The sequence below is a fragment of the Notechis scutatus genome, chromosome 6 (assembly GCF_049901735.1).
Source record: "Notechis scutatus isolate UNSWTSFEM ecotype Mainland chromosome 6, rNotScu1.2, whole genome shotgun sequence".
Taxonomy (NCBI): Eukaryota; Metazoa; Chordata; class Lepidosauria; order Squamata; family Elapidae; genus Notechis; species Notechis scutatus.
In genome coordinates, this window is record NC_142014.1 from 78,144,648 (window position 1) to 78,169,506 (window position 24,859).

Genomic DNA, 24,859 nt, shown 5'->3' on the forward strand with positions numbered 1-24,859 from the left:
CGAAGACGGCGTAATTCAAGGTTTTCTAGTTCTAGAATTTCAAGTCTGGTGGCATAAGGTATTCTACAACGAGTAGAGGAGTGGAGAACTCTTCTTGTGAAATATTTCTGGACTTTCTCAATTGTGCTAATATCAGATACGTAGTGTGGGTTCCAGACTGATGAACTGTATTCGAGTATTGGTCTAGCAAATGTTTTGTATGCTCTGGTTAGTAGTAATCGTGCTGACCCCATGGCTACGGAAGTGTCTTCAGACAATGCTGGTTCCCTCGACTAGGAAACAGAGATAAGCAGTGCCTCAACCAGACAGGGGAAATCTTTACCTCTCTACCTGTTGAGAAACCAGCTGGAGGATGTCTCCAAATCTTTCCGGGGGGAGGGAAATGAGAAACCTTCCCCTGTTTCCTAAGGGCAGGATATCCCCTTCTGCCATCACTTCATCAACCGTTCTTCCAAATGTCTTCTTTTGCAAGCGAGTATAAACACAAAATATCTAAGAGGTGACTGTGTGAAACGCCAGAATATTCAAATATGCCCCGAGGCCAACCTCATTAGGAAGCAAGTACAAAAATATCTTATTTCTCTCTGGAGACATTTCCAACGCAGAAGAATTTCCAAAGGGAGGCGTTTCCCTCAAACAAAACGTAAAACGGTGCAAAAAATAAAATAAAAAATCCAGGTGAATTTTTTTCTATTCAACACTTGTTTTTTAAGCCAAGCTTTCACTGTACTTCTAGTCCTCTTAATTGAGTGGCCGTTATTACAATGACACTGAAAAAGGTGGCTTAGGATCGCGTTTCACACTTACGGCCGTGGTAGCATCCCCACAATCATGTGTTCAAAAGTCGTCCGCTGGCAGATGGTTCATATTTAGGACCAGTGTCGCGGCGTCAGTAGACATTTCATGACCCAACTAGGTAACATCATCAGGGTTAGAAGGGAACGGGGTTTGCCAAATGAAGGAGGTGGTGGTGATGGGTGATTCTCTTGCAGATGTTTCATCGCCTGGCTAGGTCAGAACAGTAGCCAACTCTGAGACACATCATTCATTGTCACCCTTGATCCTGGTTTTCCCCCACCCCCTGGGTGTATCATAATTCATATTCTCCAACAGGACACCTCCATAGCCCAGAGTCATCAATCATGCTCTCCAGTTAGAATTATGACCACAATGGGGGGCTAAATTTCTGCTACTAAGGAAGACAGTTGTTAAATGAATTTTGCCCCCTTTTTTTTTTTTAACAAACTTAGTAATTTATGACTGTTGCGGTGTCCCCGGGGAGGTCAAGCAAACTTCTGGCCAGCAAAAATCAACGGGGAAGCATGAGTTTACTCAACAACCGTGTGACTTACTTAACAACTGCAGTGATCCGCTTAACAAACGTGTCAAGAAAGGTCATAGAATGGGGCACAAGTCACTTCGCCAATGTCCCGCTTAGCAGCGGAAATGTTTCTCTTTTTTGCTTATTCATATCCATTTCATGTATTCATAGCTATGCTTATACTTATACCTGCTATCTTATAATCGCTTGACGAATGAAATAAATAAATAAATTGTGGCCACTAAGTCGAAGATTAGCTATAGCTGCTTTTGCTCGTCCCACCTTAATATCCACCAGGGAGGTAAACAAGGACAAATTTGTCTATTTATTTGTTTACTAAATTTATTTGTTGCCCATCTGGCCACAAATAATGACCACAACTTCACATTGTCATGGCGCAAGCTTCTCTTTTTTTTGCAGAAGGAGCACACCATCACACACACACACACACACACACACACACACACGTGCAGAAGAGGCAGGGTTGTGTTGCCATTTGCACGCCAGAAACAGATTTGCAAAGAGGGCAAAGTCGGAACCCCCCAAATTTACCTCTTTTTAGTTTTTAATTGCGAATATTTTGGATTTGACTTCAACAATCTGCTCGGGAGATGGTGAAAGTCACCCTTGTGTGCTGCTCTTTAAAGCAGCTGTGTCTTTTCCTGGATTCCAGGCAATCTCAGTTGAAACTCAGTCAGAGGAGAGCTGGAAGGGACCTTGGAGGTTTTCTAGTCCAACCCTCTGCTAAAGCAGGAGACCCTATACAAGGAGTTCTCAATTTATGACCACAATTGAGCTGGAAAGTTATGTTGCAAAGTGAAAAAATTGTTAAGTGAGTTTTGCCCCATTTTACAACTTTTCTTTTCCTATTTAAGTGAATCATTGCAGTTGTTAAATTAGTAACACGGTTGTTAACCCATTCCTTTCTCCTTAATAAATCTTATTAAAGAATACAGATAACAGATAATCAGAGTTGGAAGGGACCTTATAGGTCATCTAGTCCAACCCCCTGCCCAAGCGGGAGACCCTACACCATTTCTGACAGATGGCAGTCCAATCTCTTCTTGAAAGCCTCCAGGGACGAAGCTCCCACCACTTCCGAGGTCAACTTCTGTTCCATGGGTTGATTGTTCTCCCTGTCAGAAAATTCCTCCTTATTTCCAGGTTGAATCTCTCCTTGTTCAGTTTCCATCCATTGTTCCTTGTCCGGCCTTCAGGTGCTTTAGAAAATAGATTGACCCCTTCCTCTCTGTGGCAGCCCCTCACTGACCCAGGGACCTTGGGACCCTGCAATCATCATAAATATAAACTAGCTGTCAAGCATCCAAATGTAAATCACATGACCAGGGGGAATGCTGCAAAGGTAAGTGTGTAAAATGGTCACAAGTCACTTTTTTCAATGCCATTGCAACTTTGAATGGTCACTAAAGGAAGTGTGGTATGTTGAGGACTACCTGTACCTTTTCAGACAGGTAACTGTCCAGCCTCTTCTTAAATTCCCCCAGTGATGGAGCATTCACAACTTCTGAAGGCAAGCTGAACATGGCTACTTTAAAAGGTCACAGCTACTTTAAAAGGACATGGCTACTTTAAAAAGACATAGCTACTTTAAAAGGACATAGCTACTTTAAAAGGGCACAGCTACTTTAAAAGGACACAGCTACTTTAAAAGGACATGGCTACTTTAAAAGGACATAGCTACTTTAAAAGGACATAGCTATTTCAAAAGGACACAGCTACTTTAAAAGGACATAGCTGATTTAAAAGGACATAGCTACTTTAAAAGGACACAGCTACTTTAAAAGGACATAGCTGATTTAAAAGGACATAGCTACTTTAAAAGGACATGACTACTTTAAAAGGACATAACTACCTTAAAAAGATGTGGCTACTTTAAAAAGGCATAGCTACTTTAAATGGACCTAACTACTTTAAAAGGACACAACTACTTTAAAAGGACACCTGGCAGATCTGAAGCACAGACTTACCGTAAAGTAATAGAACTGGGAGGATTTCGCCATGAATTCTGGCCTGCATTCAGCCACGCAAATGTCCACATATCCAGCATGCTGGCTGAGTTTTGCTTCGCCCATCTCACAGACAATTCTGGAAGGAAAGCAGAGACTTTCAAAGGCTGAGCTTTTCCTCTAATAAGTTACTTAGCAGTTTCCAAAGGTAGATTCATAGCACCTTACTAGCAGCTAGCTGGATTGATTGCAAGGAAAAATGGGATTAGTTTGTAAAACTGTGGAGGGCAGAAATGTACCCCTTGGAGCTCTCTGAGCTTGGTTGTTTCCCTACAGACATTTCATGACCCCACTAGGTAACATCATCAGTGTTAGAAGAGAGAGGGGTTTGCAGAATGGAGGAGGAGGAGATGGGTGATGATTCTCTTGCACACATTTCATGACCCAGCTCGGCAACATCATCAGTGTTAGAAGGGAGTGGACAATGAACGCCCTTGCTAATTTTGGTGTTTTGAACAGGTAGTCCTCAACTTATGACCACAATGGAGGCCTAAATTTCTGCTACTAAGAAAGACAGTTGTTAAATGAATTTTGCCCATTTTTACAAATTTAATTTATGATGGTTGTGGTGTCCCAGAGTCGCACGATCCCCCTTTTGTGACCTACTAACAAGCAAAGTCGTCTCACTTATAGCATCGGAAATTGGGGGTTCAATTCCGGACATAAATCAAGGATGTTACCTTTATTATTTTCCTACAATCTAATAGGAGGGCGTCAGATGTCAACTCATAAAACATTCCTATGCCTGTTTTTCAATCTTCTAATTAGGGCGATTGCTGGACTCCTAATAATCAGACTAATTTAGAGGCCTTTTCCAAGCTCACAACCAACTGGATTTATTGGAGGAGGGCATTCCCCCAAAGCCCATGTTCCCCAGCCAGAGCTCAGATATTGGGACTCGGGCCCTTGTTTCTAAACCTTGGAAGCACATGGCATTGGCAAGGGGGCAGGATTTGCAGGCCGGTTCATCTGGAGGGCACTGGGTTGGCGAAGCTGGTTTTGCTTTCAACTAATTTCAGAGCTTGGTGGCCTGAGATGGACCCCCACCAAAAAAGATGGATGGAGAACCAAGATCTCCAGTTCAAGCAAAAGATGCAAATGGTTGAGATGATTTGTGCTTTGCCCAGAGTAGAAGGTGGAATGGTTTGCTATGTTTTCAGAGCTGTGGGCAGCTTTGTCTTAAAGATTGCTTACTATCTGATGCCACATAAGCTCAAGATGGGCTCCTGAATCATCTTGGCACTGATGGGAATTGCAGGATTTAAGTATTATTATTTCTTCTTCTTCTTCTTCTTCTTCTTCTTCTTCTTCTTCTTCTTCTTCTTCTTCTTCTTCTTCTTCTTCTTCTTCTTCTTCTTCTTCTTCTTCTTCTTCTTCTTCTTCTTCTTCTTCTTCTTCTTCTTCTTCTTCCTTCTTCTTCTTCCTCTTTCTTTTTCTTCTCCTCCTCCTCAACTTCTCCTTTTTCCTCTTCCTCCGGTCCCTCTCCCTCCTCTCCTCCTCCTTCCACTTCTTCCTTCCCCTCCCCTCTAATTGTAAACAAAAAATTAATTGTACTGCCTTATTCTTAACCCAGATTATAAAGATAGGGATGTTCACTGCTTAGACTTGTTTGCAGCCAGAGTGCCTTTCAAGTGGAAAACAAAAAACCCAAGTGAATGAATTTTGCGTGGCTTTACAGTGCTTATAGCTAATTTTGAGAAAGTGGGGACAGATCCAAGTTAGAAAATGGTTATTTTGGTTTAAATAAGTTAGTAAGTAAGTAGCTAGTTGTTTGTTTGTTTGTTTATTTGTTTGTTTGTTTGGATTGATGGATGGCTGAGTGGGTGTGTGGGTGGATGAGTGGGTGGGTGGATTGTAGGATGGATGAGTGGATGGATGCATGAGTGGATGGATGGATGAGTGGATGGATGGATGAGTGCATGGATAGATGAGTGCATGGATAGATGAGTGGATGGATGCATGAGTGCATGGATGGATGAATGCATGGATGGGTGGATGAGTGGGTGGGTGGATTGTAGGATGGATAGATGGGTGGATGGATGAGTGGATAGATGGATGAGCGGATGGATGGATAAATGGATGGATGCATGAGTGGATGGATGGATGAGTGGATGGATGGATGAGTGCATGGATGGATGAGTGCATGGATGGGTGGATGAGTGGGTGGGTGTAGGATGGATATATGGATGGATGGATGGATGGATAAGTGGATGGATGGATGATTAGGTTGTAGGATGGATAGATGGATGAAAGGATGAGTGGATGGACAGATGAGTGGATGGATGGGTGGGTGGGTTGTAGGATGGATGGATGGGTGGATTGTAGGATGGATAGATGGGTGGATGGATGGATGGATGAATGGATGGATGCATGAGTGGATGGATGGGTGGATGAGTGGGTGGGTGGATTGTAGGATGGATATGGATGGATGGATGGATAAGTGGATGGATGGATGGTTAGGTTGTAGGATGGATAGATGGGTGGATGGATGGAAGGATGAGTGGATGAACACATGAGTGGATGGATGGGTGGGTGGGTTGTAGGATGGATGGATGGGTGAATGGTAGGATGGATAGATGGGTGGATGGGTGGATGGATGGATGGATGGGTGGATAAGTGGATGGATGGATGAGTGGATGGATGGGTGGGTAGGTTGTAGGATGGATGGATGGATGAATGAGTGGATGGATGGATGGATGTGAATGGATGGATGAGTGGATGGGTGGTTGGGTAGGTTGTAGGATGGATAGATGGATGGGTGGGTGGGTGGATAAATGGATGGGTGGGTAGGTTGTAGGATGGATGGATGGAGGGATGGAGGGATGGTGGAGAGGGAAGCACCAGGATTATCTAGAAGTATTGATTAAATTGGGAAGCCAGTCAAACCACCAAGAACCTTAAAAGAAGTCCATGGAAGTCATGTTTGATACTGTCATTAAGAAAAACAACACGGACTCTTCTGCAGTGTCCCCCCAGATCAAGCTCCACTTGTGGGGATTCCCCCCACCCCTTTGGTTTGTAAGTCCATATTCCTTTGCCACCCCATGCTGGGCTTTAAGGTTTTCTTGATATGCTGCACCCTGCAGACCTCACTTACTGCTCGGCTGGGATATATCCATCCATCAAGGGGACGCACTCCACGCCAGCAACTTTGACATGGGATGCGATGTCCCAGAACTCCAGGCCGAGATTTTCTCCTCGGATGGTCACTCTGGTCCCTCCTTCACGAGGTCCTCTCACTGGACTTATCTACGGAAACAAAGTTCTGGTTAGGAAAAGATGGAAAGAAAATCAAAACCGCCTCTTGCTCACTTCTCTTTGAAGGAGAACGATGAGATCTTTCCTTCCCAAGTAAACCAACCGTTTCAGGGTCCGACTTACAACAGTTTATTTAGTGAATGTTCAAAGAGACGACGGCAGTGAGAAAAGTGACTGGTGACCATTTTTCACACTTAATGAGCATTGCGGCATCCCTGTGGTCAACAATGAATCAGATGCTTGGTGACCGACTCATATTTATGACGGTTGCAGTGTCCTGGGGTCATGTAATCACTTTTGGGATCTTCTGATGAGCAAAGTCAATGAGGAAGCCACTCAACAAGAAGAAAGGAAGGAAGGAAGGAAGGAAGGAAGGAAGGAAGGAAGGAAGGAAGGAAGGAAGGAAGGAAGGAAGGAAGGATGGATGGATGGAAGGAAGGAAGGAAGGAAGGAAGGAAGGAAGGAAGGAAGGAAGGAAGGAAGGAAGGAAGGAAGGAAGGAAGGAAGGAAGGGTGGAAGGAAGGAAGGATGGATGGATGGAAGGAAGGAAGGGTGGAAGAAAGGAAGGAAGGAAGGAAGGATGGATGGATGGATGGATGGATGGATGGATGGATGGATGGAAGGAAGGAAGGAAGGAAGAAAGGATGGAAGGAAGGAAGGAAGGAAGGAAGAAAGGATGGATGGAAGGATGGAAGGAAGGAAGGAAGGAAGGAAGGAAAAAAGGAAGGAAGGAAGGGTGGAAGGAAGGATGGATGGAAGGAAGGAAGGAAGGGAAAGAGGAAGAAAGAATACAGACCAAAACCTTCTGATTCCATCAGATTAATTTCTCTAGTGTTGGGAGCTCAAAAATTTTGGTCTGCCACTGGAAAGCAAGTTATTATTTAACAAAATAACAGGGCTGGAAGGGACCTTGGAGGTCTTCTAGTCCAACCCCCTGCTCAAGCAAAAGACACTGTACCACTGCAGACAAACGACTGTCCAACCTCTTCTTAAAAACCTCCAGTGTTGGAGCATTCACAACCTCTGGAGGCAAGGAGTTCCACTGGTTAATTGTTTTCACCATCAGGAAAGTTCTCCTTAGTTCTAAGTTACCTGCCTTCAGGTGCTTTGGAGAATAGCTTGACCCCCTCTTTTGGGGGGATCAGATATAAGTTATCATGTCTCAAATATATGTTATCGTGTCTCCCCTAGTCCTTCTTTTCATTAAAATAGACATACCCAATTCATGCAACTGTTCTTTGTATGTTTTAGCCTCCAGTCCAGGGGTGGGATCCGACAGGGTTAGCTACCAGTTCGGTCATTTACGAGGTTCGGTGATTTATGATATGCTGCACGCTGCTGGCTGTGCCTGTAAATCGTCATCAGCATGCTGAGTGCAGAGAAGCAGCCTTTCAAAAAGCCCCTTTTTCCTACTTTTTTAACTGTAGCTGTGCCTCCCAAGGCAGCTGAAGTTGAAAAAAATCAGGAAATAAAGGTCAGGTAAGAGCCCAGGTGGGCAGGTGGGCAAAAAACATCAGCAGACATAGAACCGGTTCTATGTCTGCTGCTCTTCAGAGCTACCGGTTCTACAGAGGTGGACAGAACCGGTAGAAACCCCACCCCTGCTCCAGTCCCCTAATCATACTCTTTTCTAGAGTCTCAACATCTTTTTTTACAACCAAATCTGACAATATGTCTAATTCTCTAAAGGTAAGCTGCATCTCCCTTTCCTAAACCCCTTTGCAAATATCATTTCGTCATATCATATCATGCTGTTTTCCAGATTTACAGACCAAGCAGGCCTTCTCTACAATGCGTATCTGAGGATAACACCCGTTTTCTTCTCCAACTCACTTTTAATCATTCCGAATGTGAAATGGGTCTTTTTGCAATGATACTGTTGTGGCTTGACAATGGCCAGCAGCAGACTCGGACAGTGAGGAGGTTGGGGAGGAACCTGGGCCAGTCCTGTAGTCTGGGGAAGGCTCTAATGGGTGCTCTGCATCAGAGACAGAGATGGGGCCAGGGCCGTCCGACAGTTATCAGCTTGCCTTCAGAGTCAGACATCAGTGAGGCAGATGAACAGCTGGAGCCTGTTCCCAGTTTGCACATGCACAGAGTTGCCAGAAGAAGGGCATAGCTGAGAAACAAGGGCTGACTTGGGAGTAAAGCCACAGGTGGACGGTGAATGGCCCCCTCCCCTAGGGAATAAAAGAGGAGTGAAAGGGGAGTGGGGTTTTGCAGGAGACAATTAGTACATTCGGGTGAAGATCTCTCCCTGCATTCTTGCCAATTACAGTGTGGTGTCTGAAAGATAACGGCCTGACAACTCTCCAAGCCTGATAAAGGTCTATAACTGTAAAATAAATAAAAGGGGTTTATCGGGACGAGGACTCAGATAACAGATCATCAGAGTTGGAAGGTACCGTGTGGGTCATCTAGTCCAACCCCCCACCCAAGCAGGAGATCCTACACCATTTCTGACAGATGGGAGTCCAATCTCTTCTTGAAAGTCTCAAGTGATGGCGCTCCCACAACTTCCAAAGGCAACTTCTGTTCCATGGGTTGATTGTTCTCACTGTCAGAAAGTTTCTCGTTATTTCCAGGTTAAGTCTCTCCTTGTTCAGTTTCCATCCATTATTCCTTCTCTGGCCTTCAGGTGCTTTGGAAAATAGCTTGACCCCTTCCTCCTCTCTGTGGCAGCCCCTCAAATATTGGAAGACTGCTATCCTGTCTCCCCTGGTCCTTCTCTTCACCAGACTAGTCAGGCCTAGTTCCTGCAACCGTTCATCGTATCTTTTCGCCTCCAGTCCCCTCATCATCCTGGTTGCTCTTCTCTGCACTCTTTCTAAAGTCTCAACCTCTTTTTTATAGTGTGGTGACTAAAACTGGATGCAGGACTCTAGGTGTGGCCTTACTAAGGCTTAGTAAGTCGGCTTCGTGCTATTGAGGAAGCTTAGGTGCCCTGTCCAAGCAACCGCCAGTTTGGACCTCATCCACGTGGAGCTGAATAGAAACTAATTTGCAAGCCTATCAATTATTACATCATTTTGAAAGCTTTTCCCGGTTAGTAGGACTCGACCCTGAGAGCAATTTAGTGACAAGGCTCTGGAAGTGACTTGCAATCTTGCAGCCAGGATGTAAACATGCCTTGACGCAAACATAATGGCGGGCATTTGTCTGTTCTCAGGTTATGATGACAGCTTTGGGGGAAATTTAGTCAGCCCAAATTTTGAGGTAGACATATCCAACGACACACTTCCTAAATTTGAATCTCAGTGGGAAGGCATTTGTCGAATCAAGCCCTATGTGTATCTCAGAGAAGCCCCCTCCTTCCAAGCTGTCAAAACAGTTTTCACCAGAATATTATTTATTTCCTGGTTGGGTTTTTGTTTTTTTTAAATCTATTTATCGGGCATGAAAAAAGAAGAAGGGAGAAGGGAGGAGAAAAGAGAAGGGAGAAGCAGAAACAGGAGGAGGAGGAGGAGGAGGAGGAGGAGGAGGAGGAGGAGGGAGGAGGAGGAGGAGGAGGAGGAAGAGAGGATAAGAAGGAGAAGGAAGGTGAAGGAAGAGAGGAAGAAGGGGAGGGAAGAAGTGAGAGGGAGAAAGAGAAAGGAAAAGGAAGAAAAGGAAAAAGAAGAGGATAAGAAGGAAGAAGGAAGGAGAAGGAGATTGAAGGAGAGGAAGGAGAAGGAGGTGGGAAGAAAGGGGAGGGAGAGGAGAAGGAGAAAGGGAAGGAAAAGGGAAAGGAAAGGAGAAGAAGGAGAAGGAGAAAGAGAAGAAGGAGGAGAAAGAGAAGAAGGAAGGAGAAAGAAGGAAGGAGAGGATGGTGAAGGAGAGGGAAGAAAGGGGAGGGAGAGGAGAAGGGAGAAAGAGAAGAAATAGGAAGAGGAGAAGGAGAAAAGAGAAGGAGAAGAAGAAGAAGGAAGGAGAGAGAAGGAAGGAGAGGGGAAGGTGAAGGAGAGGGAAGAAAGGGAGGAGAGGAGGAGAAGGAGAAAGAGAAGAAATAGGAAGAGGAGATGGAGAAGGGGAAAGAGAAGGAGAAGAAGGTGAAGAAGGAAAGAGAAAGAAGGAGAGGAAGGTGAAGGAGAGGGAAGAAAGGGGAGGGAGAGGAGAAGGAGGAGAAGGAAGAAAGAAAAGAAAGAGGAGAAGGCCGTGTATTCTGAGCATTGAACAAGGGTTGAAAGAGTTAAAAACAACCCAAAAGGAAAATATAAAATAATGAAGCAGAATGCTGGTGCTGGGTCAGGCCCAAATGCATGACTCATGGCATACCGTAGCCTCGTCTGAACCCAAGCTGGCTATCTTGGGGGGGCGGGGTGCACAATTTTTGGCATCTTTCTTTCTTAACCTTTATGTACAAGGTGTGTGTGTGTGTGTGTGTGTGTGTGTGTGTGTGTGTGTGTGTGTGTGATCCAGTCGAGAGGCCTTTGGGGACCTCGGCCCCCTTTTTATGAATCCCCTCCACCCAGGGGGGTTGCGCAGGGTGCGTGTATGGAAAAACTCAGAATGGCAGGCACACAACTCTAGCTAGTCCTCAGTTTATGACCATCATTGCGATTTCCATCCAGGATTTCCGTTGCCAAGCGAGTCAGTTGTCGACCGAAACCAGATGCAATATTCCAAGGGTGCATTATTATGTAACCTCCTCACCTTTTCTGACCCTCTTGAAGACACCTTTGGGTCAGTGGTGGCATTTTAACCGATTTGGCCCGGTTCTGCCGAGTCAGTAGCGCCAATGAGAAGCAGAGACCAAACCGATTCTCGAAGGCACTCTGCTGTCGGGCCCACCTGCCCACCTGGGCTCCCATTACTGACCTGTATTCCCTGCTTTTGAAGAACAGCTGCTCTGCACGGCACCGCAGATTGCCGCGCGTCAGCTGCTGAAGTGACCGGGAGAGTGCAGGAGTGCAGGAGGTGTGTCGGGAATCCTCTGCACCTGTGCAAAGTGCGTGTTTGGCCCGTGCACATGCACAAAGTGTGTGTGTGTGTGCATGCCAAGCACACCCACCAAGCCATGCCCACTGAACTGGTGGTAAAAAATTTTTTGAAACGCACCACTGCTTTGGTTCGGGGGTGGGATTCTGCCGGTTCAGACTGGTTCAGACAAACTGGTAGCTCCGGCAATTAGTTGGCCCCGCCCAACCCCCCGTCAGTTTTGGAAGCCATATTCCACGCTGCCACATAGCCTGTGAAAGTTTTAGAGCTGAAAATGGGCGGTTTTCAAATGCGGCGTGCATGCGCCAATCCGGTTGTTACACAGGTTGAATCCCACCACTGCTTTGGGTGGAAGGTGGGTTGACCCAGGGTGTGACACAAAGGCAACCCAGTCAGATAATCAAGAGGAGTCCCTTTATTAGCTCCAACGTTGCCCCCAATGTCCTGGTTACCTTCTAGGCTGGAGAAAAACTCTCCCAGGAACAGCCTTTGGCTGCAGAGAATCAAGTCCAAAACATGGTCAACAAAAACTGTAACTATAAGTCCAATCAAGGCAAAAATGAGGTAATTAGTCTGGCAGGGCAGTAGCAAAAAATTCCAGATGTAAAGGCACAGTAATAATTTTTTGCCCCGTTTTACGGTTGGGAGGATGCCAGGAACACAGATAAGCAAAGTCAACACAAGATAAACTCACGTTTGCTCCCAGCGGCTGCCGCACTCAGCATGCATCCCTTTTAAACTTTTTTCCCAGCTGTGGCTAATGAAGAGAAACAGGGCCCTTTCCTCCCCCGTAAGCCACGCAACTCACCTTGCTCCCTTCTCCATTCCTCCCTGCATGCCCTAGAATGAAGAGGGGGTGGGCCTGGGTCTTCCTCTGAATTCCCTCTCCCTTGTTCTACCCCTTCCCTGCTCTGCCCAGCCAGACTTTGCTCTTCCCCAATTTCCTCCACAGCCAACGGAGCTTCACTCCCACTCCCTGTCAGCTGTTCGTCTTCCTCCTCGGATTCACACTCCAACAGGGGCATGGCAGAGGGTATATAGGGCCATATTGTCTTGTTTTGGATCAGTGACATCTTTGTCTTGATCCCTCCCAAGCTGTTGTAACTTTGAACGGTCCCTAAACAGATGGTTGTAAGACAAGGATGACCTGTGCTTAGGTGATGAACGTAGGAAAATGCACTGCTTGGTCAATTGGCCTGTGGAAATATCTGCAAGTGGCTCCACTGCCTGAGAAGACAGGAGACCACATGGCTGGAACCAAGTTCCAGATTTATGAACTATAAAGCACCGCAGAGAGCACGTATTGAACAATAAGGAAATGTACAGGCCCCGAGAACATGACTAATTGACCACATTTTTTTCCAACGATTGAGTGGAAACATCTGGCTCGAGGCTCTCCATCATTCTTATGTCCCCACCAAGCTCTCCATTCCCTTGTGTGAGCAATGTTTTGTGTAGCACAGGGAAGGAGGGAGGAACAGCCTGCTCAACAAAAATGCAAGACGAGGATTGGATTGGATAGGATAGGATAGGATAGCATAGGGCAGGGCAGGAATAGGAACAGAAGAGTATAGGATAGGACACGAATAGGAAAGGATAGGGTAGGATAGGATAGGATAGGATAGGATAGGGCAGGGAAGGAATAGGAATAGAGAAGGAAAGAGAAGGGCAAGGCAGAGGAAAAGGCAAGGAAAGGCAAGGCAAGGCAAGGAGAGGAAGAGGAAAGGAGGAAAGGAAAGGAAAGGAAAGGAAAGGAAAGGAAAGGAAGAAATGGAAAGGAGAGGGAGAGGAGAGGAAAGAGGAAAGGAAAGGAAAGGAAAGGAAATGGAAAGGAGAGGAGAGGAGAAAAGGAAAAAAGGAAAGGAAAGGAAAGGAAAGGAAAGGAAAGGAAAATGGAAAGGAAGGAGAGGAAAGGAAGGAAAGGAAAGGAAAGGAAAGGAAAGGAAAGGAAAGGAAAGGAAAGGAAAATGGAAAGGAAAGGAAAGGGAAAGGAGAGGAGAGGAGGGAAAGGAAAGGGAAGGAAGGGAAGGAAGGAAGGAAAGGAAAGGAAAGGATAGGGCAGGGCATAGGGATAGGGATAGGGATAGGGATAGGGATGGGGATAGGAGAACAGAACAGAAAAAAAAACAGAAGCATAGAACAGAATGGAACAGAATAGAAACGAAACCTTGGTCCCTTCTAGCATTGATGATATGACCTCATTTGACAATGAAACATCAGCAAGAAAGCAACCAAGCTCAGAGAGAGCCGAGGATGCCACAATTCAACCTTCAGCTACAAATATTCTATAGAACAGAACCAAACCGAACGTTCTTCATTGGCCTCGTCTACTCTATTCTATCATGATTGCAGCGCTCCAGCCAGCTTCGGACAAGCGAAGTCAACGGGGAAAACCAGATTCGTTTAACAAATGTGCGATTCACTTAACAAGCGCAGTGATTCATGTAAAAACCATGGCAAAAAAAAAAAATTGCCAAATTGGGAGCAACTTACTTAACCGCCGCCTTGCTTAGCCACAGAAATTCAGGTACAACTGTGGTCATATGTCGAGGACTCCCTGTGAACTGGATAGAATCCCTTCCAAAAACTACACTGGCATTGCAACTCTCCATAGTTTTGGGACCTTTCTGCTGATGCAACCTAAAATTACTTTTCCCTCTCTCTCTCTTTCTTTTTCAGCAACCTCGTCATATTTCTGGCTGTTTAGTTTGAGATGAGCTCCCTTAAACAGAAACCTTTTTTGATATATTCTAATCAAGTCAGTTATTCTCTCGCAGCCGGATTTAGCTCGCCTTGCGTGATCTCAAGAAAAGCTAAGCCTAGATCAGACTCTGGGGAAGAGGCCACTGGTTCTTCATTAGATCTGGAAGTTGAAAATAAAATAAAATAAACCCACAATCCAAAATGGAAAAGGGGGGCAGCCAGTTTTATTCTTTCCACGAAATCTCTCTGGAGGTACCCCGCCAAGTCAGCAGAAACTTCTGAGGGTGCATTAAAAAAAAAAAAAAAGATATATACAGATAGTTCTCAGGATTCCAGGATTCCAGCAATCTTCCAGATTAAATCATGATTCTCGAGCCAAACTTCAAAAAACTTCAAAGGATTTAATTGAGGCAACATACTGGCACTGCCCTGTATGAAGCCAACTCTGGCCTACGTCATTTATACGTCACCTGTTGTCAGAGTTTATTCATGAACTGGAATAGAGCTTGGTAACAATGAATAGGCATAGCAACTAAAATCAGCCAATGAGGACAGTTTGGAAACTGAAACTAAAACTAGCCTAGGCATGGCTCTATATTAAGCTCTGCAACTCTGCAGCTATAATGAGCTCTGAGTCTGTCTATTGAAAACGAAACCGCTTCTCTCTTCTTGCTTGCCTGCTGAACTAAAGTAAAAGAGAAACTAACTTGCTTGCTTGCTGAAGGCTGGAACTCTGCTTAAGTTCTTGCAACGTGTTTATTTCTGTCTGAGTTTGCTCCATGTTGGAGAAATCTACAATTGGTTTGTGAAATTTACTTATAAGGTTTATAAAGACGTTAAATGAAGCAACAGATCTCTGTGTTTATTGTTCTGGCGCTGAATTAATGCTACAAAACTCTGGATACCTGCGATCCTGTTTCCCCCTTCCCCTCCCCCCCGGGTGTCTCATAAACCAGAATCACCGAATAATCATGTTCATGGGCTGAGTGTCATTAATCACGTTCTCCAGCTAAATATATTGGCAAGCAAAAGCTCTGGTAGTTTAGCTACAATCTTTTAAAGATAAGAGTTGGAATCTACTTTCGCTTTCAACTACTCTTCCAGATTTCCTTCCTCCCCACCATTTTTTTTATGGCAACTACTAAAACAGGCATAGGAATTTTTTATGAGTTGACCCTTGACTTACAACTGCTCACTTAGTAATCGTTCAAAGTAACCACGGCACTGAAAAAGAGGACTTATGAGCGTTTTTCTTATTATTTATGGAATTTATACTGCCGCCTATTCGCCCATGGCGACTCAAGGTGGCTTACAGAATAAAACATCATGTAAATCACTCAAACTAATAAAAAAAAGAATCAAATGAATGAATGTAGAATCAAATAAAAATTAAATAAATTTTCATAGTAATGTGACAGTTTTGCCACACAAAAAAAACCCTACAATGGACTTACAACGGTACGTTTAGCAGTCTTTTGAAGTTACAACAGCAAGAAAAAAGTGACCTACGACCGTTGTAGCATCCCCACGGTCACGGGATCAGAATTCAAACCCTCGGCGACCAGTTCATATCATGGGATCCCCTTTTGTGACCGTTTGACCGGAAAAGTTCGTGGGGGAGATGGATTCACTTAACAACTGTTGCTACTAACTTAACAGCCACAGCGATTCGCTTAACAACGGTGGCAAGAAAGGATGTAAAAGGGGCAAAATCCATGTAGCCTGGTTTTGCAATGGAAAATTTGGGCTCAGTTTTTTGTGGTCGTAATTCGAGGATGACCTGTGATCGACTTTCATTCTGCAGAAGTGGCTGGCTGGCCCCTGCTTGCTACAAAGTGACCCATTGCAACAGATATAGATATAGAATAATAGAGTTGGAAGGGACCTTGGAGGTCTTCTAGTCCAACCTCCTGCTTAGGCAGGAAACCCTACACCACTTCAAACAAAAGGTTGTCCAATCTCTTCTTAAAAACTTCCAGTGTTGGAGTATTTACAACTTCTGGAGGCAAGTTGTTCCACTGATTGATTGTTCTCAACTGTCAGGAAATTCCTCCTTAGTTCTAAGTTGCTTCTCTCCTTGATTAGTTTCCATCCATCATTCGAGACAACAACGAATCCGCATACAGACCGGAGGTTGTACAACTTGCCTCATGGTGTGACCAGAACAATCTGGAACTGAACACACTCAAAACCATAGAAATGGTGGTAGAATTTAGGAGAAACCCTCCCATACTACCACCTCTTACAATAGTAGACAGCACAGTATCAACAGTAGAGACCTTCAAATTTCTAGGTTCTATCATATCACAAGACCTAAAATGGACACCTAACATCAAAAACATCATCAAAAAAGCACAACAAAAAATGTTCTTCCTGCGCCAACTCAGAAAGCTCAAACTGCCCAAGGAGCTGCTGATCCCGTTCTGCAGAGGAATGATTGAGTCTGTCATCTGCACCTCTATAACTGTCTGGTTTGGTTCTGCAACCCAACAGGACAGACATAGACTTCAGGGAGTCATTAGGACTGCAGAAAAAACAATTACTACCCACCTGCCTTCCATTGAGGACCTGTATACTGCCCGAGTCAAAAAGAGGGCTGTGAAAATATTTACAGACCCCTCACATCCTGGGCATAAACTGTTTCAACTTCTACCCTCAAAACGACGCTATAGAGCACTGCACACCAGAACAACTAGACACGAGGACAGTTTTTTCCTGAATGCCATCCCTCTGCTAAACGAATAATTCCCTCAACACTGTCCAACTATTTACAAGTCTGCACTACTATTACTATTAATCTTCTCGTCGTTCCCATTACCCATTCCCTCCCACTTGTGACTGTATGACCCTAACTTTGTCACTTGTCTCCTTGCAATTTATATTGACTGTTTCCTAGTATGATTTGATTGCTTATTATATACCCTGTGACTATCATTACCTTATGATTCTTGACGAATGTATCTTTTCTTTTTATGTACACTGAGAACATATGCACCAAGACAAATTGTTTGTGCGTCTAATCACACTTGGCCAATAAAGAATTCTATTCTATTCTCTATTCTATCCTTATTCTTTCCTTATTCTATTCTATTCTATTCTATTCTATTCTATTCTATTCTGTTCTATTCTATTCTATTCTATTCTATTCTATTCTGTTCTGTTCTGTTCTGTTAATTCAATTCAATTTGATTCGATCTACTGTTTCTTGTCCTATCCTCAGGTGTTTTGGAGAATAGCTTGACTCCCTCTTTTTTTGGGCAGCCCCTCACATATTGCAACACTGCTATCATGTCAACCCACATCCTTCTTTTCATTAGACTAGACATACCCAATTCCTGCAACCGTTCCTCATGTTTGGTCCTCCATTCCCTTAATCATCTTCGTTGCTCTTCTCTGCACTCCTCCCAGAGTTTCAACATCTTTTTTACATCGTGGCGACCAAAACTGGATTCCAACACTTGAGAAAGTCTTGGCATGAGGAAGGGAAAGACACTTACTTCCATAATCTTGGGGTTGGTGCACTTGCCGCCGGTCCCCAAAAGTTCCAGCCAACGGTTCTCCAGGACGGGGCAATGGTGCTTCAGCGTACACTGGTTCAAGTCTTCACACCAGCCACACTCATAGTCGGGGTCCGCCTTCAGACACAACCCACAGCTGTCCCTCATGGCTCCACACTTGTACAGGTGGACTGTAGGGAGAAGAGAGACCCGCTGAGGAGACAGGGGTGGCGCAGATAGGGGCGAGGTTGGCCTTGACAGGAAACTGGGCAGGGGGAGTGTTGGAGAGCAAGGTCCTATTTCTTCTATCAATTCTCAGGTGGATGAAAGGTGCCCTGATTAAGGCACTGCTAAACAATCCAACAGTATAAAACAGCTTAATCAAGGAACCACAAAACTCCCACCAACAACGACACTTGGGTGTAAAACAGAGGACAAACCCCATTCTCTTCTAGCCCCGATGAGCGCTCTAGTCCTCTCACTAAAGGGACAGTAAGCAAGGCATTTTGCTTGATATATGAACGCCTTCATTTCATCTAGGTTCAGCCATTAATCAGGTCTCTGGATTGGAAGCTAACATTCACCCAACATGCAAAGCAAAAGAAACTCAGTCATCAAGAAAGAAAGAAAGAAAGAAGGAAGGAGGAAGGAAGGAAGGAAGGAAGGAAGGAAGGAAGGAAGAAAGAAAGAAAGAAAGAAAGAAAGAAAGAAAGAAAGAAAGAAAGAAAGAAAGAAAGAAAGAAAGAAAGGAAGGAAGGAAGGAAGGAAGGGTGGAAGGAAGGAAGGAAGGAAGGAAGGAAGGAAGGAAGAAGGAAGGAAGGAAGGAAGGAAGGGTGGAAGGAAGGAAGGAAGGAAGGAAGGAAGGAAGGAAGGAAGGATGGATGGAAGGATGGAAGGAAGGAAGGAAGGAAGGACGGAAGAAAAGAAAGAAAGAAAGAAAGAAAGAAAGAAAGAAAGAAAGAAAGAAAGAAAGAAAGAAAGAAAGAAAAGAAAGAAAGAAAGAAAGACCACCCAAGTCAGACAGACCTGTTTGGTCAAATTGTGAGAATGCATTCACAATGAATGTGAGAAATTGGGGGGGAACCAAGGACTCCCCAGTTCAACCCTGAGCTGCAGAGATACTCTGGGAAGGGAATATTTGCAGCTCAGGGTTCAGCGGTGGGGTCCGTGATGCTACCATAGCTTGACTGTCTTCTTGCAGACATTTTATGACCCAACTAGCTAACATCATCAGTGCTAGAAGGAGTGGTATTTGCTTTCTGTTTATATACTGTGGGTGGGAGTATTCTTGGTGGTTCCTTGGCTGTTGTTGTGTTCAACCAATATCGACAAGGGAAGCCATCTGTATATTAACAGAGAGAAAACTCCCCTCCTTTCTCACTGATGTTGTTCCCTACTTGAGTCATGAAATGTCTGCAAGAAAACCCCCAAGCTCAGGGAGCACCAAGGACACCACAGTCTTTCTTCTCCTCCTCCTCCTCCTCCTCCTCCTCCCTCCTCCTCCTCCTCCTCCTCCTCCTCCTCCCTCCTCCTCCCTCCTCCTCCTCCTCTCTGCAAACCTCACTCTCTTCTAGCACTGATGATATTCCCTCGTTGGGTCAAGAAATGTCTTCAAGAAAACTATTAAGCTCAGAGAGCACTAAGAACCCAACAATTCTCCTCCTCCTCCTCCTCCTCCTCCTCCCTTCCTCCTCCTCCTCCTCCTCTCCACAGACCCTACTTCCTTCTAGCGCTGATGATGTTACCTAGTTGGGTCATGAAATGCCTGCAAGAAAACCACCAAGCTCAGAGAGCACCAAGGATCCACAGTCATCATTTTCCTCTTGTTACTCCGCTTCCTTCTCCTCCCCTTCTTCTTCTCCTTCACTCCCAAAATCCCATTCTCTTCTAGCACTGATGATGTTACCTAGTTGGGTCATGAAACGCCTGCCAGAAAATCACCAAGCTGAGAGAGCACCAAGGACCCCCAGTCTTCCTCCTCCCTTCCTCCTCCCTCCCTTCCTCCTCCTCCTCCTCTCTGCAAACCTCACTCTCTTCTAGCACTGATGATATTCCCTAGTTGGGTCATGAAACATCTGCAAGGAAACCACCAAGCTCAGAGAACACCAAGGACCTCACAGTCATCATCTTCCTCCTCCCTTCCTCCTCCTCCTCCTCCTCCTCTGCAAACCTCACTCTCTTCTAGCACTGATGATGTTACCTAGTTGGGTCATGAAACGTCTGCAAGAAAGCCACCAAGCTCAGAGAGCACCAAGGACCCCACAGTCATCATCTTCCTCCTCCCTTCCTCCTCCTCCTCCTCCTCCTCCTCCTCCTCCTCCTCCTCCTCCTCCTCCTCCTCACTCTCTACAAATCCCACTCTCTTCTAGCACTGATAATGTTACCTAGTTGGGTCATGAAACATCTGCCAGAAAATCACCAAGCTCAGAGAGCACCAAGGACCCCACAGTCTTCCTCCTCCCTTCCTCCTCCCTTCCTCCTCCTCCTCCTCCTCCTCCTCTCTGCAAACCCCACTCCTTTCTAGCACTGATGATATTCCCTAGTTGGGTCATGAAACGTCTGCAAGAAAACCACCCAGCTCAGAGAGCACCAAGGACCCTACGGAGAATAATCTATTGAAATTAAGCTTAGAAAGTGGGGCAGGTGCTTTGGGATCGATGGGGAGGAGAACGGGGTTGCTTTCCAAGCAGAAAGGAGCTGGTGTCCCCTCACCCTGAGTAAACGCATTTAATTGAAAAGCGGAACAAAAATTAGCCAGGGAAACATCCAGCGATCGATGACAAAAGGAAGCAAGCACCGTTTGGCTAGGTTTAGGGAACAAAAGTGGCTTGTTGCTAAGGTTACCACTTCCAAGGACACGTTGAAACGACTAGTTACCTTTATTCTGGGCTGGGTTGTCAATGTTGAAATTCCCATTCCACACGACCGTCAGATCCACCGGCAGGCTGTTAATCTCCATCCCGTCATAGGAATACTAAACAGGGAAGGGAACAAAACAGACCTCAGACGCCTGTTGATCCGACTGTCGGTTTGTCACTGTATGTAAACCGAGTTTAAAAACAACAACAATAGCAGCTGCAACGGGACTATCTATTTAGATTTTGAGGGTTTAAGGAAAAAAACAACTCCTCCAAAAACCATTGGAAAAATAGCTTTTTTTAAAAAAAAAAAACTTTATTAATTATACAACTAAAATGTCAAACAAACACATACACAACACACAGAAAAAAAGGAAAAAGGAAAAAAAACGGTTACAAAAAAACCCCTAGCAATTCTATGATAACAACCTGTGCAGAGATGGATAAGTTAACCTTAGCACTTAAGGAAAAAGAAACATCAGAATATAATAGAAGCTGGGAATGCTGGTATGAATGGATAGAACAAAAATAGAAAATATATTAGAATATAACATAAAATGTAAAAGAGGTCGTAATTATATATTCGCAATATGATGTATTTGGAAAAATAGCATTTTTAACAGGGGTAGTTGACCAGGAATCTGCAGTGGTGTGGTGGCCGAGAGGTGGGGCTCTCGCCTCACAATCAGGAGGCTGTGAGTTCGATCCTAGGTAGAGGCAGATATTTCTGTCTCTCTGGGCACAATGAGAATTACTCTGCTGAACATAACTCTGCACTGGCGACAGGAAGGGCATCCGGCCATAAAAAAAATCACCTCTGCTAGTGTTCTGACCCAACCGGGTTCCCAAAGAGCAAACAGACAAAGGCAGCAGCCCCCACCTTTTAAGGTTTAATAACAAATTCTGTTCCTTTGAAGGCTGCTTTCCACTAATTAGCTCTGACAAGAAAGAGCCTTGCCGAGTTGTTTGCCAATGATGCCAAAAACCCAGAGATAACAACTAATTTACAAGATTCTCCAAACATGAACTAAGATGTCCACCAGTTGAGCTTCAGAGCTTCTTTGCTGTCTGCAAAGAACGCTTTTCCAAACCTGGCTTTTATCCTCCTGAGGGAGGGGCCATTACCTTGCAGCCTTACTCCCGAGGCGCCTGTGCTGCTGTAATTGTCCTTTCCTCCGAGCAATCCTTCGTGCACGTGCACTTGGCACAGGCTCCTCAGGAACCTCCTCATCATTGCTGCCAGCCCCCACAATCTCCGAAGGCAGCAGTCCACTCCCTGATGGTCCTGGCCCCTCATCAGAGTCCTCGCTCTCCTCAGCCATCTGTACCTGCTGCCGGCTAACCACAACAGCCAGCTCCATTCAGTTGCCCAGACTCCACCCCGCAAAGGTTTATGGGGTCATTAAATGAAGATGATGATTGTTGACCAGGAATCTAATAATTCTATTGACAGCCTTGAGGGAGCATATGTGCTGATGGCACTGTTGCCTCCGCAGGCCTGAAGGTCATGGAAAGTTCCTCAGAAAACACCCAATGTCCCTGAGGTGCCACTCAATGTCCTTGGAAGACCTCCAAGGGAGAAGGGGGACCAGCATTTCTATACTTCTTGATCTTATCTAGAGAGTGCCAGCTTTTCTGAGTGGAGTGCGCCTGTGATGACCCAGGGTGGGATACAAAATAAACACAGTCACAAAAAACAGGTGAAGCCCTTTTTTTTCCTTTATTTTGCTTCAAAACTCCAGATATCCTTGACTGGAGACAAAAAAACTCCCCCACAAGCAGTTATGAAAAGGAGGAAATGCCGTTTAAACTAAAAATGCCTATAAAGAGTAAAAGCAACACAAACCACACTGAAGCAATTAAGGGAACTAGGCAAGATAAGGGCTTGAAGATGTCCACCAATACTGGAACACATACTGGGAAGGATGCCAAACTCAGAGAGGAATGACAGACTAGAGATATTTCCATGCTTTGTTTCCAGCACTGGCCCATACGCATGTCCGTCCTTTTAACCAGTTCTCACAGCTGCAGCCCATGAAGGGGATCAGGGCCCCTTCCTCCCCCGTAGACCATGCCATTCACGTCTCTCCCTTATCCTCTCCTCCCTGCGTGCCCAAGGATGGAGAGGGGATGGGCCTGGGTCTTCCTCTGAGTGCCTAGCCAGCCTCTGCCCTTCCCCAGCCTCCTCCACAACCTCCGGAGCCACACTTCCACTCCCTGTCGGCTGTTCCTCCTCCTCCCCCTCAGAGTCAGTCTCCAACAGAGGCATGACAGCACCAGTCCTTCTGGGTGATGAAGTAGATAATTTAGCAAACATATAAATGGGAGTGTTGGGTATGTTCAGGATTGCTTCTTGCTTTCCTCTTGCATCTTTATTCGGCTGAATAAGTGCGTAAAGCTTATCTAGCCAATGATGGGGTCCCTTATGACCTGTGGACTTCCAACTCCCAGAATTCCCCAGGTTATAAAAGGGCCATAGTTCCTCACCCGTTTTAAAGAAACTATCAGGTAGTCTCAACTCACAACAGTTTGTTTAGGGACCGTTTGAAATGACAAGCAGTGAATGTCAATCCTAAATTGCATTAACAGAGGGATACAATCGAGATCAAGGGAGACACTAATACCACTCTATAAAGCCTTAGTAAGACCACACCAAGAGTACTGCATCCAGTTTTGGTCACCACACTATAAAAAAAGATGATGAGACTCTGGAAAAAGTGCAGAGAAGAGCAACCAGGATGATGAGGGGAAACATATGAAGAACGGTTGCAGGAACTGGGCCTGGCTAGTCTAGGGACTGTTTTTCACACTTACAACTGTTGTAGCATCCCAGCGGTCACATAACAATGAATCAGGCGCTTGGCAACTGGTTCATAGTTATGACAGTCGCAGTGTTTGAGTTCACATGATCCCCTTTTTGACCTTCTGATGGGCGAAGTCAACGGGGGAAGCCAGATTCACTTAACAACCGTGAGACTAACTGAACTACTGCGGTGATTCACTTAATGACAGTGGCAAGAAAGGTTGTAAAATGGGGCAAAACTCACTTAATAACTATCTGGACATTCTTCCCTCATTAGGAAGTTCAGGAGACGAGTCCGGTGGAAAGCAAGAAATTGTAACATCATTTGAAGCCTGACTGGGTTTTTTTTTTTAATCTATGCTACAGAAAAACCCAACAAACAGCTGTCTACTCGCCTAATGTGCTTTTCTATATTTGAGCATCACTCCCGTGGGTGCCTCCGTCTCAAAATGTTCGAATCCCTCCATAATCCTTTTCACACCGAGGCTGTTAACTTTCAGCCTGTTTCCCTCAAGCTTTCAGAATACAGAATGATAAGAGTTGGAAGGGAACTTGGAGGTCATCTAGTTTGAGTAGTTTGGAGAACCGGCAAACTCCACCTCTGACTGGCCCCGCCAACCCCATCTCTTCTCTGCCTCCCATCGAGTCCCAGCGGATCGGCTGGGTCTTCTTTGGTTGCCCTGCCCAGGAGAACGGAGCTGGAAAGCAGGTTAGTGGGTTGGGGAGGGAAGGGGGATTTTGCAGTATCCTTCCCCTGCCACGCCCACCAAGCCACGCCCACCAAGCCACACCACACCCACCTAGCCATGTCACGCCGCCCACAGAGCCAGTAGTAAAAAATTTGAATCCCACCACTGTCCCAAAGGTGTTTTTTTTTTTTTTTCAGGAGGCAACTGGACTTTTTGGTTTTTCTTTGAAGATGTTTTGCTTCTCATCCAAGAAGCTTCTTCAGCTCTGAAGGACCTTGGAGGTCTTCTAGTCCAACCCCCTGCCAATCATCATCATCATCAGCATGCACTTTAAGAAAATACTTGGTTGATACCTAGGAGGTTGGCAGCAACCCGTATCAAACATCAGAGCTAGTGAACGATATTTGTGACACGTTTTTCAATGTTCAGTTGACCGAGTTTCATGTTTAATGAATAAAAGAGTTGACAACAACAAATAACAACAACAACAACCCAAAAATGATTCCTGCCAGCCAGAGCCAGTCCATTTTTCTTGTCCGTATAATCCTGGGCTTAGAAGACGCGGTCTGAAAGAGAGTCACCAGGCTGGGTGGGTGGACGAGGGGGACAGCCGGGCTTAAAACCTTGCAAGCTCGAATGATGAGTAATTAACCCAAGGCAGGAATATGACGTGAGAGGGACGGAAAGGGGTTGGGTAGCCCCCTCTGAACCCATACATCTCCAGGCTTCATTGGACATTAGTTCCTCTTGACTGCATCGCTAAGCCGAAGCCGGAACCGAGCCGAA

At 45.3% G+C, this 24,859-nt stretch overlaps 1 protein-coding gene across 1 annotated transcript in view; it reads right to left on the reverse strand.

Moving 5' to 3' along the window:
* Positions 1-24,859, reverse strand: part of PLXNA4 (plexin A4) — a 557,017-nt gene that overhangs the window by 111,139 nt on the left and 421,019 nt on the right. The window contains exons 11-14 of the mRNA XM_087968909.1: positions 20,601-20,697; positions 17,724-17,914; positions 6,446-6,597; positions 3,310-3,427 (exon numbers count right to left, since the gene is read on the reverse strand). Coding sequence (XP_087825035.1) covers positions 3,310-3,427; positions 6,446-6,597; positions 17,724-17,914; positions 20,601-20,697 — 558 coding nt within the window. The remainder of the gene's footprint in view (positions 1-3,309; positions 3,428-6,445; positions 6,598-17,723; positions 17,915-20,600; positions 20,698-24,859) is intronic.